Raw genomic sequence first — 19,677 nt, forward strand, 5'->3', positions numbered from 1 at the left:
GTAGAGCCTCTAGCCCTGCTCAATATGCCTCTCATTTGTTGACTTCTGTAACCTTAAAAGCCTTGGTTTCATGCATGTTAACATTAGAAGCCTACTCCCTAAATTAGTTTTACTCACTGCTTTAGCACACTCTGCCAACCCGGATGTCTTAGCCGTGTCTTAATCCTGGTTTAGGAAAACCACCAAAAACCCTGAAATCTCCATCTCTAACTATAATATTTTCCGCCAAGATAGAACTGTCAAAGTGTTGCAATATCATATGTGAATGAATTACCCCCCATCTGTCTTCTGAGCTCGTGCTACTAGGTGACCTAAACTGGGACATGCTTAACACCCTGGCCATCCTACAATCTAAACTTGATGCCCTCAATCTCACACAAACTATCAATGAACCTACCAGGTACAACCCCAAATCCGTAAACACGGGCACCCTCATAGATGTCATCCTAACTAACTCGCCCTCCAAATACACCTCTGCTGTTTTCAATCAAGATCTCAGCGATCACTGCCTCATTGCATGCATCCTTAATGGGTCTGCGACCAAACGACCACCCCTCATCACTGTCAAACGCTCCCTAAAACACTTCTGCGAGTAGGCCTTTCTAATCGACCTGGCCGGGGTATCCTGGAATGACATTGACCTCATCCCGTCAGTAGATGATGCCTGGCTATTCTTTAAAAGTGCCTTCCTCACCATCTTAAATAAGGATGCCCCACTCAAAAAATGTAGAACCAGGAATAGATATAGTCCTTGGTTCACTCCAGACCTGTCTGCCCTTGACCAGCACAAAAACATCCTCTGGTGTTCTGCATTAGCATCGAATAGCCCCTGTGATATGCAACTTTTCAGGGAAGTTAGGATCCAATATACACAAGCAGTTAGAAAAGCTAAGGCTAGCTTTTTCAAACAGAAATTTGCATCCTGTAGTACTAACTCAAAAAAGTTCTGGGACACTAAACTCCATGGAGAATAAGAGCACCTCCTCCCAGCTGCCCACTGCTCTGAGGCTAGGAAACACTGTTACCACCGATAAATCCACTATAATTGAACATTTCAATAAGCGTTTCTCTACGGCTGGCCATGCTTTCCAACTGCCCGGCACCCTCCACAGCAACCCGCCAAAGCCCCCACCATTTCTCCTTCACCCAAATCCAGATAGCTGATGTTCTGAAAGAGCTGCAAAATCTGGACCCATACAAAAATCAGCCGGGCTAGACAATCTGGACCCTCTCTTTCTCAAATTATCTGCCGAAATTGTTGCAACCCTTATTACTAGCCTGTTCAACCTCACGTATCATCTGAGATTCCCAAAGATTGGAAAGCTGCCGCAGTCATCCCCCTCTTCAAAGGGGGTGACACTCTAGACCCAAACTGCTACAGACCTATATCTATCCTACCCTGTCTTTCTAAGGTCTTCGAAAGCCAAGTTAACAGATTACCGACCATTTTGAATCCCACCGTACCTGCTCCGCTATGCAATCTGGTTTCAGAGCTGGTCATGGGTGCACCTCAGCCACGCTCAAGGTCCTAAACGACATCATAACCGCCATCGATAAGAGACATTACTGTGCAGCCGTATTCATCGACCTGGCCAAGGCTTTCGACTCTGTCAATCACCACATTCTTATTGGCAGACTCGACAGCCTTGGTTTCTCAAATGATTGCCTCGCCTGGTTTACCAACTACTTCTCTGATAGAGTTCAGTGTGTCAAATCAGAGGGCCTGTTGTCCGGACATCTGGCAGTCTCTATGGGGGTGCCACAGGGTTCAATTCTCGAGCCGACTCTCTTCTCTGTATACATCAGTGATGTTGCTCTTGCTGCTGGTGATTCTCTGATCCACCTCTACGCAGACAACACCATTCTGTATACTTCTGGCCCTTCTTTGGACACTGTGTTAACTAACCTCCAGACGAGCTTCAATGCCATACAACTCGAATTCCGTGGCCTCCAACTGCTCTTAAACGCAAGTAAAACTAAATGTATGCTATTCAATCGATCACTGCCCGCACCGCACCTGCCCGCCCGTCCAGCATCACTACTCTGGACGGCTCTGACTTAGAATACGTGGACAACTACAAATACCTGGGTGTCTGGTTAGACTGTAAACTCTCCTTCCAGACTCACATTAAGCATCTCCAATCCAAAATTAAATCTAGAATCGGTTTCCTATATCGCAACAAAGCATCCTTCACTCATGCTGCCAAACATACCCTCGTAAATCTGACCATCCTACCGATCCTCGACTTCGGTGATGTCATCTATAAAATAGCCTCCAACACTCTACTCAACAAACTGGATGCAGTCTATCACAATGCCATCTGTTTTGTCACCAAAGCACCATACACTACCCACCATTGCAACCTGTACGCTGTCGTTGGTTGGCCCTCGCTTCATACTCGTCGCCAAACCCACTGGCTACAGGTTATCTACAAGTCTCTGCTAGGTAAAGCTCCGCCTTATCTCAGCTCACTGGTCACCATAGTAGCACCCACTCGTAGCATGCGCTCCAGCAGGTATATCTCACTGGTCACCCCCAAAGCCAATTCCTCCTTTGGTTGTCTTTCCTTCCAGTTCTCTGCTGCCAATGACTGGAACGAACTGCAAAAATCTCTGAAGCTGGAGACTCATATCTCCCTCACTAGCTTTAAGCACCAGCTGTCAGAGCAGCTCACAGATCACTGCACCTGTACATAGCCCATCTGTAAACAGCCCATCTATCTACCTACCTCATCCCCATACTGTATTTATTTATCTTGCTCCTTTGCACCCCAGTATCTCTACTTGCACATTCATCTTCTGCACATCTACCATTCCAGTGTTTAATTTCTATATTGTAATTACTTCGCCACCATGGCCTATTTATTGCCTTAACTTACCTCATTTGCACTCACCGTATATAGACTTTTTGTTTTCTTTTGTTCTACTGTATGTTTTGTTTATTCCATGTGTAACTCTGTTGTTGTATGTGTCGATGCTATGCTTTATCTTGGCCAGGTCGCAGTTGCAAATGAGAACTTGTTCTCAACTAGCCTACCTGGTTAAATAAAGGTGAAATAAAATAAAATAAAAATTGTAAATATGGATACAATTTATTCATTAGCATCAATAACATACTGCATCAAATTCTGTTTATAGCTCAAAGTCTTCTGGAAAGAGATACAAAACAAACTTTTAATAAAAATATTTCACTGCTGATACAATACACACACCATATATTTTGCATAAAGTATTTTTTACATCATACTATTTAAAGATTTGATACAATTTTCAAATGGGGTTATCCAACAAGGGAAACCAATGTGTACTGTAGTGTAAAATCATCCAAACACTAAAACAGGTTTTCAATAGAAATCCCTGGTAGCATAATGCAGGAAAATAGCCATTGAAAAATGATGAATTATCCTGTGGTGAAGGTCAATGGAAGAATGTCCAGCAGCAAGTTAGGGAGGGCATATACAGGTATACTTTGAAATGACCTGTCCCAGTCCCAACATGGAGGTCTCGGCTCCAATAAGTCCCACAGTGCCATGGTTCCTGATGATGCCACTGCATCATCAATTCAGGGTTTTGACATAGTTCTGTGGACCTTAGCCCAAGAGCTCCAACAGCCCTGCTATGCCTCGTTCCTCTTGGGCCGTCATCACAAGGGCCAGGGTAAGTCACTAAAGTCCACAGGGCCCCCAAGGCCTGCGTCAGCCTCCAGGAGACTCATGATCACAGCCATGGCTGCCTCATCGTTACTGGGGCTACTGGAGCCTGGCTCGTCCATGATGTCAATGCTGAGATGAGAGTTGTCACCTACAGGGGTGGTGAGGGAAAACGCTGTAGTCAGTTACATGACTGGTTTTTGATACTGTACAGTCTATATTTTTCCCTGCACAAATACTACACATCTACTTGAATGGGGAGGATTCAGTGTTTGTAATATTAGTGTTTGGAACATTTGTTGAAAATGGTGGGCATGGTTACTTACTCATAATGGACTGGTTGGAGTATGGGTATCCAATGGAGTCGGATCCTCCTGGTAGCGTTCCTGCCGACAGAAGGTCTGGTGTTCCACCATTTTGAATCTGCAAGAAGAAATAGGTCAGTGGTGGTCTAGATAGAAGACCAGCTTTCAGCCACAGGACAGATGCCTGACTTCAAGTACCCAACAGACAATACTGGATCAGCACAACATCCAATCAGCGATGCGAGAAAAGTATCAATTTCTTGTACCAGACAGTTCTATTGGAGGTTCTTATTGTGAGTCTCCCTTAGACTTACCCTCTTGCCCCCTGGAGAGCAGTCTGGAGGGGGGGTGCTGATGTTCTGGGGGCTGGAGCCACAGCTAGAGGGTGTTGAGCCTCTGGTCCTGGTAGAGAGAAGAACAGACAATACCATTACACCAGGGTTCTGTGAGATAATAATCTAAAACACCTTCAGCTCCAGGTAATTCATCACAGCTGACATAGCCTAACTGAACAGATTCATTTGCAAGCCTGTACATTTTTGATGAAGGGTGTATCGATACCTGAGAGCAGGGGGACGAGTAGAGAAAAGTTATAATGGATCTGCAACTATTAATAAGGCGTCATCCATTTTCTGCCTAAACTCTTTCCATCGCTCACCTCTGAATCTCCATCACCTCCTCTGCGATCATACGGCCGATCTTGCCGGCACCTGCCCGTGTTCCGCCAGGGATGCCTGGCACCGTCTGAATAGCCCGTCTCCCTCCACCTGCAATCACACACATGACAATCACATTGCCTGCTCCTGGACTGACTGAGAACATTGCATTTTCACATTTGGTCCAATGCTCCTATACCGAGTCTTGTTGTGAGATCTCGACAGATGCTTTAGAATTTTGAAACACAGATTCACTACATTATCAAAAAGAAAGCTATTCATTATAGTTGTATGTTGGTGTACAGAGAGAATCAGCTGACAGCTCACATCTTGTTCCAAGGACGTAAAGAAATCCCTGCTTCATATGTAGAAAAGCATGCTTTCTTTCACAACATTCAATGTCACCTTCTGACGTCAGCACACTGTCCATAGAGGCTGTGGGGGAAGCAGCAGACTGATGATAGGGGTCTGCACCGTCTAGCATACTGCATCTAGAGAAGCATTCAGATAGCAACATCAGGACCAGGACCAGTGTTTCAAGTACTAAAACAGTACAGCCACTGAATAAACACTACCAGTTAGCTCTACAACAATCAATGAAGCACCACTTCAAATATGTACAGTATTCCTTCCCATGTAAACTTCATAGCTAGGATAGAGAGAGAAGGGCGACTTACGAGACCACTGTGTTTGTGGAGACAATGTACTCCACCTCTTTGGTCCAGGGATTCATGAAACTAAACCAGCAGCTTCTCAGCATGATGAAGGAGCCATCTTTAATCTTGAACTTGTAACAGTTTGTGCTGATCTTTTCTCTCATCTGCAGCACTGTGAAACAAGATACCCAGGTTCAGAAAACAAAATGTGGTGACTAAATATAGTAAGATGTAAATCACAAAGAAATGTGTCGTGCCGGACAGTTAATCCCATACCTTGTCTGTGACATTCTGCCAGGTGGCCAATATCATCCTGATGAAAATACTCATAGAAGGAGGTGCCTAGAAGCTCCTGGGGTAAGTACGCAAGAATGGCTGTGGCCCTGAATAGAGAAGATAAGAAACTATCTGTGCTTTTCTAATTGTTTTTGACAAGTCTTTAAAAATGGCACCGGAGCGTTTTCTATGAACATGAATCAGTTCACTGACATTTTTATGAAAGTTTGATTACCCTTCATCATGAGTAATAATGGCCTGTGAGGTGTCAAGCTGTTAGCAGGAGATTAATTCATCAAATATAGTGAGGCTGAACCTCACTTGACAAGCCCATGTAGGTAGGCTGGTGTAGATGGGCTATTTTGGGTGAAGGGTGGTTGAAGATGAGAATTTACATATGATTTGTTGCCTCTTCAAGTATTAGTTTAAACCATACTTCTAAAATGTGTGTTTCATTGGCCAACTTGATGAATGACTAGCACACATGTAATCATAAACCAAAAATGTCATAGTAAAATGAAGGCATACGCTCCATCAGCGTACCTCTGGTCGACAAAGACAAACTTCCCGTCGATGGCGTGGCGGGAGACGTATTCGGTAGGTTTGACGCGGATGTCCTCATGGGAGGGCTGGGGGATGATATGGGGGTGCAGCCGGCCGATGGCAACCAGGCAGCTGAGGTTACAGCCCTCGTTGTCGGGCTCGTTGTCATCGTCCAGGCCCATCTTAGTGGGCGGCCAGCTCTTCAAGTAGCCAGTACTGTGGATCGTGCAGAAGCTCTTACGGTCGGCTGAAGGTAAAAAACAACCATTATAAAAACATTTCCTCCCACACAATGGTAAGTTATCCATCGGTTTACATCGGTGGGCCATGACTTAAGGTCAAGTGTTAAATGACTGATTTAATGAGAAAACCACAAGTTAAGCAAACAAGTAATACTAGCCTGTATCTGAATCAAGGGTCAATCAAAGAGAGAATGTTTTCCTAGATAAAATATTAAATTAGCACTAGAATATTCAGCGAGAGCTCAACTGGAGATTTGCATGACCTACCCAGCTTTTCCTACTCAATGGTTTTAAATCGCAGCACATCAATATTTCTTGGCTGCACAACGGCCTTTTTTTCCTTCCCATTGTGTTATTGACTATGTTTGTTTATTTCATGTGTAACTCTGTGTTGTTTGTGTCACACTGCTTTGCTTTATCTTGGCCAGGTCACAGTTGTAATTGAGAACTTGTTCTCAACTAGCCTACCTGGTTGAATAAAGGTGAAATAAAAAATAATATTAAGTTCAACAATAAGCATATTGTTTATTAGCCATTTGGTACACAGTAGCATATATCCTGTGCTCTCATTGTAATGCTAGCATGATGCTAATGATCTGTGATGCCAGGTTTCTGAGTAAACAAAGTAAAGATAGCAGGGAAGGAGGCCTAGATCTTGAAATAGGAACCTTTCTTTTTTGAGCAGGTGGAGGGGAAGTCCTTGTCCTCTGTTTTGACGTAGGGCCGGTTACATTTCATCCGGCAGAAGAAAGAACGTCTGGCTCCGGAGCACAGTCTAGACGGCCCAGGGGTAATGTCAGTCTTCACTGGTAGGCCAGCTGAGGGAGAACAATCATATCGTATAAGACCACTGCTGAACATTGTGTGCTAATCATCCACAATAGCTTTAGAAATAACTTGCATACAATGTTAAAAGCATTCTACTCTTATAAAGGTACTCGTACATGGCCTATACATTTACGGTGCACAATAAATCATGCTGTTTACACACATAATATAGCAGGTAAACTGCCAGTATTTTGGCAACTGGCATCAAATCAAATCACATTGTATTGGTCACATACACATATTTAGAAGATGTTATTGCGGGTGTAGCGAAATGCTTGTGTTCCTAGCGCCAACAGTGCAGTAGTATGTGACAGTGCAGTAGTATCTAAAAACAATTCACAATATTATTTACATAAGGCATAAACCAGTATTTACATTCAGTATCTACTAAGACAGGAGGGAGTTTACTTTTGGCGTCGATGAGTCGCTCCCGGGGTGCTGTATCCGATGACGACAGTTGCTCCTTGACTTTGGCGATGTCTTTAGGATGCAGGTAATCAAACAGACTCTGGCCAATTAGGTCGTTCTGGGGAGAGAGGGATTGACTGGAAATTAACATTTGTGAGCTCAGATATGGTCTGACATAGTACAACAGCAAATATAGTATAACTGTAGGACATTGGACAGGAATGGAGACGTACCTGGCTATAGTTGAGGATCTTGTAAACAGACTCAGAGACGAAGAGGATCTTCCCACGATCGCATCCGACGACAAACAGAAAGCCATCAGCAGCCTAAAATAATTAGGTTTGTGTCATCAGGCTTACCCAGAGAGCAACTTAGCAGAGAGGAGTTAGAGGAGGGCTTGTACCTACCCTCAATATTAAGTGCTTCAATTCATCATCGGACAGGAAAGACGGCTTGTAGTTCGCCTCTGTGTATGGGTTCGCTGCGCCTGTACAGAAACAGAAAAAGTAGTATTTGAATTATTTAATGATCAAGTTACAACTTCTCTGATGTCCAATGATAATTTGCCTGCCGTGTCTTTGTCTGCATCTCACCTCGTAATGTCTTCATATGCTGGACAGCCATGCGTAGGACTGTGAGTTTGTCCAGCTTGCGGGACATAGCGTTGCAAGTAGGCACTAGCGCTGCCAGCTCGTCTATAAAGCTGTTCATCTTGTCTCTGCGCCTCTTCTCAATCTGACTGTGTGCCTCCCTATTGGCAGAGTAGCAGAAAACAAACGGTTAGAACACCTCCCAGTCCTTCTGTTACACAGTGCAATCTATAGACTATATAAAGTGCTTTTTCATCGATGGGACACGAGGCTTTCTCTGTCTATAATTAAAAAGGAGCATTTAATTCACCCTGGAAAGAGAGATTAGAATCTATTTTATCCTGGAGTTTAACCACGTGCCAGGTCAGTGGAAACACTATGCATATTCATTGCCAACAGAGACTTTTAAGTGAAACATTAGGAATCGGGATTGAGTCTGGATACCTGGCATTTTTGATCCGCCCCTGATGATCACCACAATCCCTGGAAGAAGGAAAAAAAGGAGAGACGTTTTAGGAGAAAATGTATCCCTTCGCCACTGTTCCACACAGGTTATGTAATGGTATATACACTGAGTGGAGTGTACAAAACATTAGGAACACCTGCTTTTTCCATGACATAATGACCAGGTGAAAGCTATGATCCCTTATTGATGTCACAGGTTAAATCCAGTTCAAATCAGTGTAGATGAAGGGGAGGAGACAGGTAAAAAAAATGATTTTTAAGCCTTGAGACAATTGACACATGGATTGTGTCTGTGTGCCATTCAAAAGGGGAATGGGCCAGACAAAAGATTTAAGTGCCTTTGAACAGTGTACAGTATGGTAGTAGGTACAAAGTGCACCGGTTTGAGTGTGTCAAGAACTGCAAAGCTGCTGGGTTTTTCATGCTCAGCAGTTTCCTGTGTGTATCAAGAATGGTCCACCACCCAAAGGACATCCAGCCAACGACAACTGTGGGAAGCATTGGAGTGAATATGGGCCAGCATCCCTGTGGAACACTTGACACCTATCCGAGTGGCGCAGCTGTCTAAGGCACTGCATCTCAGTGCTAGAGGCTTCACAACAGACCCTGGTTCGATCACAGGCTGTATCACAACCGGTCGTGATTGGGAGACCCATAGGGTGGCGCACAATTGGCCCAGCATCATCCGGGTTAGGGGAGGGTTAGACCGGGGTAAAATAAGTATTTGTTCTTAACTGACTTGCCTAGTTAAATAAATAACTTGTAGAGTCCATGACCCGACAAACTGAGGCTGTTCTGAGAGTAAAAGGGGGTGCAACTCAATATTAGGAAGGTGTTTCTAATGTTTTGTACACAGTGTATATAGCCCTCCACAATGTTACCATTGTCTCACCATGCAAATCCTATGAAAAAAGATTAACACCTACTCAATCTTGCAGTGAAACCACTATCTTAACCCAACATCTGTCTCCCCTGTACAATTTATAACCAATAACATGGCAAAACTAAGCTTTTCTTTATACTGTAATTCACGCTTTTTGCTGCCGAAACTCTTACCTAAGCTTATCCTTGTCTGTATCCATACTGCTCTCGCTGTGGAAGATAAGCAGATGCCATTAGTTTTACTGAACCACGTTAGATTACGAATAATGTTTAACAGTTTCCTACTATCCATTTGCACTACACTATTCAGTGTGTCCCCCATCAAAAAAAGAAGGTAAGCCTAACAGACAAAGGTAAAAAATTAGAAACCGTTTCATACTTACTCGAAAGAAAATCCATCAATTCTATAAAGGAATAAAATAACGCATGAATCATTCTGTTGTCAGATGACTGTGGATCAGTAACAGATGGCAGGAAAATTACTGTGTAGACTTACAAATGAGTCAATATAGCACAACACCATTTTTTGAAAGGGTATTGAAGGATGTGTCCATAACTATGGCTAGCAAAGTCGGAGCGTTAATTACTACATCTTAACTGTAGAACTCAGTGAACCCATCATCTTCAGCACTGACTGGTGGGAGGCTGGGGGGAGACTAAGGTGACTGAGTGCAAGGCCACAATGATTTGACGATGATTACGGTAGGTGCTTACTGGTAGTCGGAGGTGCTGCCCTTCCTCTTGCGGGTGTAGTCCATGCCTTGGGTGTTGATGGAGCTGCTGATCAGCTCGGTGGAGCTGGGGGACATGAACTCATTCATCGTAGAGGTAATGTCCATTCTTTGGTCTGCCATTAGATAATCTGAAACATGAATTAGAGCTAGACTGTAAATCTCAAGCTGTACAGTTTACTTTGTACTTTGACCTATTTGGAGAAAGGATCATTCAAATGTATTCAGGAAAAATTCCTGACAAAGCAAGGCACAAAATGAGTCTCGCTCACCACAAATGTTCATTACAGCTTCTGGAATTTCCTTCCATCCATTTGCAATTGCTCCGCTCTGGAGGGGAAAATGTATTACGTTCATTCAAAATCAGAACACTGAATCTTTGGACATTTAATTTCTTCACAAAAACACAACTAAGTCAAGTTTGTTCTCCTTGTGAGAATAAAGACCGAGTGGGAATTTCACACTGTGCACTTGCCCCACCCACATGATTGTGGGGTCTGCTACAGACTAGACTGGTTGCCAGGATACCTCAGGGAAAACATGCCATTTAGGACATGTCTGGATTACTAATTGATCTTGGAGGAATAGGAATGGACAGGAAGGACAATTGTCTCACTGCATCAAAAAAAATGCAGTGTCGCCTCATTATCTAACAGGGGTCTTAAAAATGGGTCATACTGCGTCAAATGCACATCATACCATACCTCGCCCAACTGGCATTTTTCAATACATCAGTAGCACTTACGCAACTCTACCATCAAAGTGCTGAGTCAGTAAAGAGCAGACAGAAGCACAGCGACAGACCAGGGTTATCGATGGGTTTGCTGACAACGTCACAAAAATGATGCGCACGCATCAATGGGCCAGAAGTCGATGAGTTGTGATTCTGGATGGCCAGGTAGCTACCAACAATGACAAGAAACCTCTATGCGGGGTATCGCAAGTGACTCGATTCAGCTAATTTCATCTTGTTCTTGATACCATGTCTTGTTTTGAGGTGTTTTGACTGATTTCATGTCAATGCTAATATGGCAAAAATTCACTAGCTTCACTAACAAACAACTAATGACATATTTGAGAGCCAACAAATGCTCATTATGTAAACATATTTATGTTTTCAATCAACATTGGATATTAAATATAGTTTACATGTCAAAAACGTAAGCCAATCCTGTCTGTTTTGCCACAGTTGCGCACGCATCGGTTTTGTTGCCAAAACAACCAACCCGTCTATTAGCCTACCTACATACATACTAGGCTGCCTCATCTCAAGTTCAAATGTATCTTAAGGACAGTGTGCTTGTGTGTAATCTTCTCATCCCTGTCAGTCAGGTTATCTAAGTAAGAATGAGTCTTGTTAGGCAGTGAGTTCCAAGCCTCTCTTATAGTGAGTAGGGTGTCCAATCAAAAACACATCTTTTGACCAATGGGTAAAATAATGTTAAATGTGTAGATAGCTAATCCTCAAAGAAAACCAATGGTCCAAACTTCATGTCTATCATAATCCTTTCAAAAGTAACTGGAATTTATACCCTTGTAGGATGGCCAAAATTAGGGTGACTAAATCAATGGAGTCCAGAGGAAAAGAGTGGTAAAACATAAGGAAAAATGCACAGCATCGTGTTAGCTAAGCTGGATGCTGTGCGAGAATGAAGGCTACCCGACAACCCGTCTATTAGCCTACCTACATACATACTAGGCTGCCTCATGTCAAGTTCAAATGTATCTCAAGGACATCATGGCACTGAAAACAATGGATACACTCTATAAGAGAGCCAAGGAAATGGTTAGGTATGTGAAGGGTCATCAAGTTATAGCAGCAATCTACCTCACCAAGCAAAGTGAGAAGAATAAGAGCACCACATTGAAGCTGCCCAGCAACACTCGTTGGGGTGGTGTTGTCATCATGTTTGACAGTCTCCTGGAGGGGAAGGAGTCTCTCCAAAAAATGGCCATATCACAGTCTGCTGACATGGACTGCCCCATCAAGAGGATCCTCCAGGATGATGTATTTTGGGAGAGAGTGGTAAGCAGCCTGAAAATCCAGAAACCTATAGCAGTAGCCATTGCACGGATTGAGGGAGACAATGCCATCCTGTCTGATGTTCAGACTCTGCTTGCTGATGTAAGAGAAGAAATCCGTACTGCCCTTCCCACTTCACTTTTGCTCCAAGCAGAGGAAACTGCAGTTCTGAAATACATCAAAAAGCGCAAAGACTTCTGCCTGAAGCCCATACATGCCGCAGCGTACGTTGGACCTCAAGTATGCTGGCAAGAGCATCCTGTCTGGTGCAGAGATCAACAAGGCCTATGGTGTCGTCACTACAGAGTCCTGCCACCTTGGCCTGGATGACGGCAAGGTTCTTGGCAGTCTGGCGAAGTACACTTCCAAGCAAGGGCTTTGGGATGGAGATGCAATATGGCAGTCGTGCCAACATATCTCATCAGCCACCTGGTGGAAGGGACATTGTGGATCTGAGGCTCTTTCCCCTGTTGCCTCCATCATCCTCCATATCCCACCAACATCAGCCGCCTCAGAGTGCAACTGGTCCTTGTTAGGGAACACATACCAAAGCACACAACAGGCTGACCAATATAAGGGTTGAAAAATTGGTGGCCATCTGGGCAAATGTAAGGCTTTTTTAGCCCGACAACGAGCCATCCTCAACAAGGTTGGAAAGTGACAGTGAAGATGAGGCCTCAGAGTCTGATGTTCAAGAGGTGGACATTGAGGAGGTCCAGGGAGAAGACATGGAAGCCTGAGAGGAAGACAACCAAAGCTTTAGTTTCTGGACTATCATTTCATAGATGTATGTTGAAAACGTTTTTGGGAGATGCGATGCATCATTGGAGATCATTCAATATTCTCTTTCTTTCTTTTGTTGTTCAGTGAAATCCTCCCATGTGAAGAGTCAACTCATTTAATTAAAGTTCAATTCGTAACTAAATTGTTTAAAAAAAATTATATTGGAAGGATTTAATCATTTACAATTATGTCTACTTATGATATGGTAAAAGGTTCGTTTGTCTCCATATGATATTGTAAATATACTGCTCAAAAAAATAAAGGGAACACTTAAACAACACAATGTAACTCCAAGTCAATCACACTTCTGTGAAATCAAACTGTCCACTTAGGAAGCAACACTGATTGACAAATTTCACATGCTGTTGTGCAAATGGAATAGACAACAGGTGGAAATTATAGGCAATTAGCAAGACACGCCCAATAAAGGAGTGGTTCTGCAGGTGGGGACCACAGACCACTTCTCAGTTCCTATGCTTCCTGGCTGATGTTTTGGTCACTTTTGAATGCTGGCGGTGCTTTCACTCTAGTGGTAGCATGAGACGGAGTCTACATCCCACACAAGTGGCTCAGGTAGTGCAGATCATCCAGGATGGTACATCAATGTGAGCTGTGGCAAGAAGGTTTGCTGTGTTTGTCAGCGTAGTGTCCAGAGCATGGAGGCGCTACCAGGAGACAGGCCAGTACATCAGGAGACGTGGAGGAGGCCAGCAGCAGGACCGCTACCTCCGCCTTTGTGCAAGGAGGAGCAGGAGGAGCACTGCCAGAGCCCTGCAAAATGACCTCCAGCAGGCCACAAACGTGCATGTGTCTGCTCAAACGGTCAGAAACAGACTCCATGAGGGTGGTATGAGGGCCCGACATCCACAGGTGGGGGTTGTGCTTACAGCCCAACACCATGCAGGACGTTTGGCATTTGCCAGAGAACACCAAGATTGGCAAATTCGCCACTGGCGCCCTGTGCTCTTCACAGATGAAAGCAGGTTCACACTGAGCACATGTGACAGACGTGACAGAGTCTGGAGACGCCGTGGAGAACGTTCTGCTGCCTGCAACATCCTCCAGCATGACCAGTTTGGCGGTGAGTCAGTCATGGTGTGGGGTGGCATTTCTTTGGGGGGCCGCACAGCCCTCCATGTGCTCGCCAGAGGTAGCCTGACTGCCATTAGGTACCGAGATGAGATCCTCAGACCCCTTGTGAGACCATATGCTGGTGCGGTTGGCCCTGGGTTCCTCCTAATGCAAGACAATGCTAGACCTCATGTGGCTGGAGTGTGTCAGCAGTTCCTGCAAGAGGAAGGCATTGATGCTATGGACTGGCCCGCCCGTTCCCCAGACCTGAATCCAATTGAGCACATCTGGGACATCATGTCTCGCTCCATCCACCAACGCCACGTTGCACCACAGACTGTCCAGGAGTTGGCGGATGCTTTAGTCCAGGTCTGGGAGGAGATCCCTCAGGAGACCATCCGCCACCTCATCAGGAGCATGCCCAGGCGTTGTAGGGAGGTCATACAGGCACGTGGAGGCCACACACACTACTGAGCCTCATTTTGGCTTGTTTTAAGGACATTACATCAAAGTTGGATCAGCCTGTAGTGTGGTTTTCCACTTTAATTTTGAGTGTGACTCCAAATCCAGACCTCCATGGGTTGATAAATTGGATTTCCATTGATTATTTTTGTGTGATTTTGTTGTCAGCACATTCAACTATGTAAAGAAAAAAGTATTTAATAATATTATTTCATTCATTCAGATCAAGGATGTGTTATTTTAGTGTTCCCTTTATTTTTTTGAGCAGTGTATATCCAATGCAAAAACATCTACATTTAAATGGTATTAATATTACATTTGCATATATTTCAGATAATTCCCATGGAAAGTTTCCACCTCTGAATATTCCCCAAAATGTGCAACCCTAGTTGTGCATTGTTCTTACACAATATAATCATATACAATTTCAGTAGCATGTCTAAGACTGATGGACTGTGCCATCCCCACAGCCTCCACAATGGATCAGTCCACTCAGCGTGAATCAGACAGGTGTATTGTACTTTTCTTTGCTACTCGACCAACAGCCTATAAACCAAAAAAATCAACTAAATGGGGTCAGCCCCAGTAAACACATTCATTTCCCATTCTAAATTAAAACCTGCTGCTGATGGAGCTCATGAGCTGGGCCTCTCTGAGCTGGATCGGTCTGAATTGACTTCTGCGTGCGTGTGCGTGTGTGTGTGTGTGTGTGTGTGTGTGTGTGTGTGTGTGTGTGTGTGTGTGTGTGTGTGTGTGTGTAAAAAGTATGTCCAATGCATTGAAGGTCCCCAAGAACACAGTGGCCTCCATCACGCTTAAATGGATGAAGTTCGGAACCACCAAGACCCTTCCTAGAGCTGGCCGCCAAACTGAGCAATCGGGGAAGAAGGGCCATGGTCAGGGAGGTGACCAAGAACCCGATGGTCACTCTGACAGAGCTCTAGCATTCCTCTGTGGAGATGGGAGAACCTTCCAGAAGGACAACCATTACTACAGCACTCTACCACAAAGGCCTGATTGGTGGAGTGGCCAGACAGAAGCCACTCCTCAATAAAAGGCACAGGGTAGCCCACTTGGAGTTTGCCAAAAGGTACCTAATGACTCTCAGACCAGGGAAAACAAAATTCTCTGGTCTGATGAAGATTGAACTCTTTGGCCTGAATGCCAAGTGTCACGTCTGGAGGAAACCTGGCACCATCCTTACGGTGAAGCATGGTGGTGGCAGCAACATGCTGTGGAGATGTTTTTCAGCGGCAGAGACTAGTCAGGGTCGAGGCAAAGATGAACAGAACAAAGTACAGAGAGATCCTGGATGAAAACCTGCTCTGGAGCGCTCAGGACCTCTGGGGCGAAGGTTCACCTTCCAACAGGAGAACGACCCTAAGCACACAGCCAAGACAACTCATGAGTGGCTTCAGGACAAGTCTTTGAATGTCCTTGAGTGGCCCAGCCACTTGAACCCGATCGAACATCTCTGGAGACACCTGAAAATGGCTGTGCAGCAACGCTCCCCATTCAACCTGACAGAGCTTGAGAGGATCTGCAGAGAATGGGAGAAACTCCCCAAATACAGGTGTGCCAAGCTTGTAGAGTCATACCCAAGAAGACTTGAAGCTGTAATTGCTCCCAAAAGGTGCTTCAACAAAAGTACTCAGTAAAGGGTCTGAATACGGATGTAAATGTGATATTACAGTGTTTTATTTTTAATTAAATTGTTACACTCCTACTTTTCATATTAATGCAAAATGTTAAAACAAGCCTCTCTCTGAAATGTCAACGGAGCACTTTACATTTAATTCAGCTTGTGTCATACGAATTTAGCTTTTTGCGAACCTCGGAAACAACTTTGAAGACGACCATCACAACAAACCCTAAAAGGTTGCGGCGAGAAAGCTGCACCGCTCTGTCAATGGGCCTCGATGCTTATTATCAGATGTATTAGGTAGAGGTCAACCGATTAAATCGGAATGGCCGATTAATTAGGGCCGATTTCAAGTTTTCATAACAATCGGTATTTTTGGCCACCGATGTGCCGATTTTTAAAATTTATTTAAAAAAACTTTTCTTTCTCTTCTTTTTTTTTTTACACCTTTATTTAACTAGGAAAGTCAGATTAAGAACACATTTTTATTTTCAATGACGGCCTAGGAACAGGGGTTAACTGCCTTGTTCAGGGGGGATTCATTTTTGCAACCTTCCGGTTACTAGTCCAACGCTCTAACCACCTGCCTTACATTGCACTCCACGAGGAGCCTGCATGGTAGGCTGACTACCTGTTACGCGAGGGCAGCAAGAAGCCAAGGTAAGTTCCTAGCTAGCATTAAACTTATCTTATAAAAAACTATCAATCTTAACATAATCACTAGTTAAACTAGTAATATCATCAACCATGTGTAGTTATCTAACGTGTCCTGCGTTGCATATAATTGATGCGGTGCCTGTTAATTTCTCATTGAATCATAGCCTACTTCAAGCGCATTTGCGAAAAAAGCACTGTCGTTGCACCAATGTACCTAACCATTAACATCAATGCCTTTCTTTAAAATTAATAAACAAGTATACATTTTTAAACCTGCATATTTAGTTAATATTGCCTGCTAACATGAAATTGTGTCACATCTCTAGCGTTCATTACACGCAGAGTCAGGGTATATGCAACAGTTTGGGCCGCCTGGCTCGTTGCAAATGAATTGCCAGAATTTTACGTAATTATGACATAACATTGCAGGTTGGGCAATGTAACACGAATATTTACACTTAGGGATGCCACCCGTTAGATAAAATACGGAACGGTTCCGTATTTCACTGACAGGAAAAACGTTTTGTTTTCAAGATGATAGTTTCCGGATTCAACCATATTAATGACCTAAGGCTCGTATTTCTGTGTGTTATTATGTTATAATTAAGTCTATGATTTGATAGAGCAGTCTGACTGAGCGATGGTAGGCAGCAGCAGGCTCGTAAGCATTTATTCAAAACAGCACTTTTGTGCGTTTTGCCAGCAGCCCTTCGCAATGCATTGCGCTGTTTATGACTTCAAGCCTATCAACTCCCAAGATGAGGCTGGTGTAACCGATGTGAAATGGCTAGCTAGTTAGCCGGGTGCGCGCGAATAGCGTTTCAAACGTCACTCGCTCTGAGACTTGGAGTGGTTGTTCCCCTTGCTCTGCATGGGTAACGCTGCTTCGAGGGTGGCTGTTGTCGATGTGTTCCTGGTTCAAGCCCAGGTAGGAGCGAGGAGAGGGACGGAAGCTATACTGTTACACTGGCAATACTAAAGTGCCTATAAGAACATCCAAGTCATAGGTATATGAAATACAAATCGTATAGAGAGAAATAGTCCTATAATTCCTATAACAACTACAACCTAAAACTTCTTACCTGGGAATATTGAAGACTCATGTTAAAAGGAACCACCAGCTTTCATATGTTCTCATGTTCTGAGCAAGGAAATTAAACATGGCACATATTGCACTTTTACTTTCTTCTCCAACACTTTGTTTTTGCATTATTTAAACCAAATTGAAGATGTTACATTATCTATTTGAGGCAAAATGTATTTTAATGATGTATTATATTAAGTTAAAATAAGTGTTCATTCAGTATTGTTGTAATTGTCATTATTACAAATAAATAAAAATAGACTGATTAAAATCGGTATAGGTTTTTTGGTCCTCCAATAATTGGCATCGAAAAATCATAATCGGCCGACCTCTAGTATTAGGTCACAAAAATCTGGATATAATGTACTGTTAATGAAATGTTAAGAGAGACTGCACTGAATGATTCAGAACATGAATAATCATATTTGTCTTGGTCCTCCAGGACACCTACAGCACCCGATGTCACAGGAAGGCCAAAAAGATCATCAAGGACAACAACCAACCGAGCCACTGCCTGTTCACCCCGCTATCATCCAGAAGGAGAGGTCAGTACAGGTGCATCAAAGCTGGGACCCAAAGACTGAAAAACAGCTTCTACCTCAAGGCCATCAGACTGATAAAACAGCCATCACTAACAGAGTGGCTGCTGCCAACATACAGACTCAAATCTCTGGCTACTTTAATACATTTAATAAAAGGTATCTTCATTAAATTGGCACTTTAATAATGTCTACATAACTCATCTCATATATACAGTCGTGGCCAAAATTATTGAGAATGACACAAATGTTAATTTTCTAAGTTTGCTGCCTCAGTTTGTATGATGGCAATTTGCATATACTCCAGAATGTTATTAAGAGTGATCAGATGAGTTGCAAATGAACTGAATCCCCCCAAAAACATTTCCACTGCATTTCAGCCCTGCAACAAAAGGACCAGCTGACATGTCAGTGATTCTCTCGTTAACACAGGTGTGAGTGTTGATGAGGAAAAGGCTGGAGATCACTCTGTCATGCTGATTGAGTTCGAATACAGACTGGAAGCTTCAAAAGGAGGGTGGTGCTTGGAATCATTGTTCTTCCTCTGTCAACCATGGTTACCTGCAAGGAAACACGTGCCGTCATCATTGCTTTGCACAAAAAGGGCTTCACAGGCAAAGATATTGCTGCCAGTAAGATTGCACCTAAATCAACCATTTATCAGATCATCAAGAACTTCAAGGAGAGCGGTTCAATTGTTGTGAAGAAGGCTTCAGGGCACACAAGAAAGTCCAGCAAGTGCCAGGACCGTCTCCTAAAGTTGATTCAGCTGCGGGATCGGGGCACCACCAGAACAGAGGTTGCTCAAGAATGGCAGCAGGCAGGTGAGTGCATCTGCACACACAGTGAGGCGAAGACTTTTGGAGGATGGCCTGGTGTCAAGAAGGGCAGCAAAGAAGCCACTTCTGTCCAGGTAAAACATCAGGGATAGACTGATATTCTGCAAAAGGTACAGGGATTGGACTGCTGAGGACTGGGGTAAAGTCATTTTCTCTGATGAATCCCCTTTCCGATTGTTTGGAGCATCCGGAAAAAAATCTTGTCCTGAGAAGACAAGGTGAGCGATACCATCAGTCCTGTGTCACGCCAACAGTAAAGCATCCTGAGACCATTCATGTGTGGGGTTGCTTCTCAGCCAAGGGAGTGGGCTCACTCCGCACGACCATCCTTCAACCACATATTAT

At 43.8% G+C, this 19,677-nt stretch overlaps 1 protein-coding gene across 7 annotated transcripts in view; it reads right to left on the reverse strand.

Annotated features, from left to right (window-relative positions):
* Nucleotides 1–3,073: 3,073 nt before the first annotated feature.
* Nucleotides 3,074–19,677, reverse strand: part of arntl1a (aryl hydrocarbon receptor nuclear translocator-like 1a) — a 28,919-nt gene continuing 12,315 nt past the window's right edge. For 4 of the 7 annotated variants that reach the window (XM_082957354.1, XM_082957358.1, XM_082957360.1 and 1 more), the window contains exons 3-20: nucleotides 10,505–10,562; nucleotides 10,216–10,363; nucleotides 9,885–9,905; nucleotides 9,676–9,711; nucleotides 8,599–8,637; nucleotides 8,158–8,315; nucleotides 7,972–8,051; nucleotides 7,798–7,890; nucleotides 7,565–7,682; nucleotides 6,997–7,146; nucleotides 6,087–6,333; nucleotides 5,544–5,650; nucleotides 5,289–5,439; nucleotides 4,939–5,102; nucleotides 4,614–4,722; nucleotides 4,270–4,357; nucleotides 3,977–4,073; nucleotides 3,074–3,801 (exon numbers count right to left, since the gene is read on the reverse strand). In XM_082957354.1, coding sequence (XP_082813480.1) covers nucleotides 3,644–3,801; nucleotides 3,977–4,073; nucleotides 4,270–4,357; nucleotides 4,614–4,722; nucleotides 4,939–5,102; nucleotides 5,289–5,439; nucleotides 5,544–5,650; nucleotides 6,087–6,333; nucleotides 6,997–7,146; nucleotides 7,565–7,682; nucleotides 7,798–7,890; nucleotides 7,972–8,051; nucleotides 8,158–8,315; nucleotides 8,599–8,637; nucleotides 9,676–9,711; nucleotides 9,885–9,905; nucleotides 10,216–10,363; nucleotides 10,505–10,562 — 2,022 coding nt within the window. In that variant the 3' untranslated portion in view covers nucleotides 3,074–3,643. The remainder of the gene's footprint in view (nucleotides 3,802–3,976; nucleotides 4,074–4,269; nucleotides 4,358–4,613; nucleotides 4,723–4,938; nucleotides 5,103–5,288; nucleotides 5,440–5,543; nucleotides 5,651–6,086; nucleotides 6,334–6,996; nucleotides 7,147–7,564; nucleotides 7,683–7,797; nucleotides 7,891–7,971; nucleotides 8,052–8,157; nucleotides 8,316–8,598; nucleotides 8,638–9,675; nucleotides 9,712–9,884; nucleotides 9,906–10,215; nucleotides 10,364–10,504; nucleotides 10,563–19,677) is intronic. The other 3 variants (XM_082957356.1, XM_082957357.1, XM_082957355.1) reach the window with 3 other exon arrangements.

The sequence above is a fragment of the Salmo salar genome, chromosome 10 (assembly GCF_965601325.2).
Source record: "Salmo salar chromosome 10, fSalSal1, whole genome shotgun sequence".
Classification (NCBI taxonomy): domain Eukaryota; kingdom Metazoa; phylum Chordata; class Actinopteri; order Salmoniformes; family Salmonidae; genus Salmo; species Salmo salar.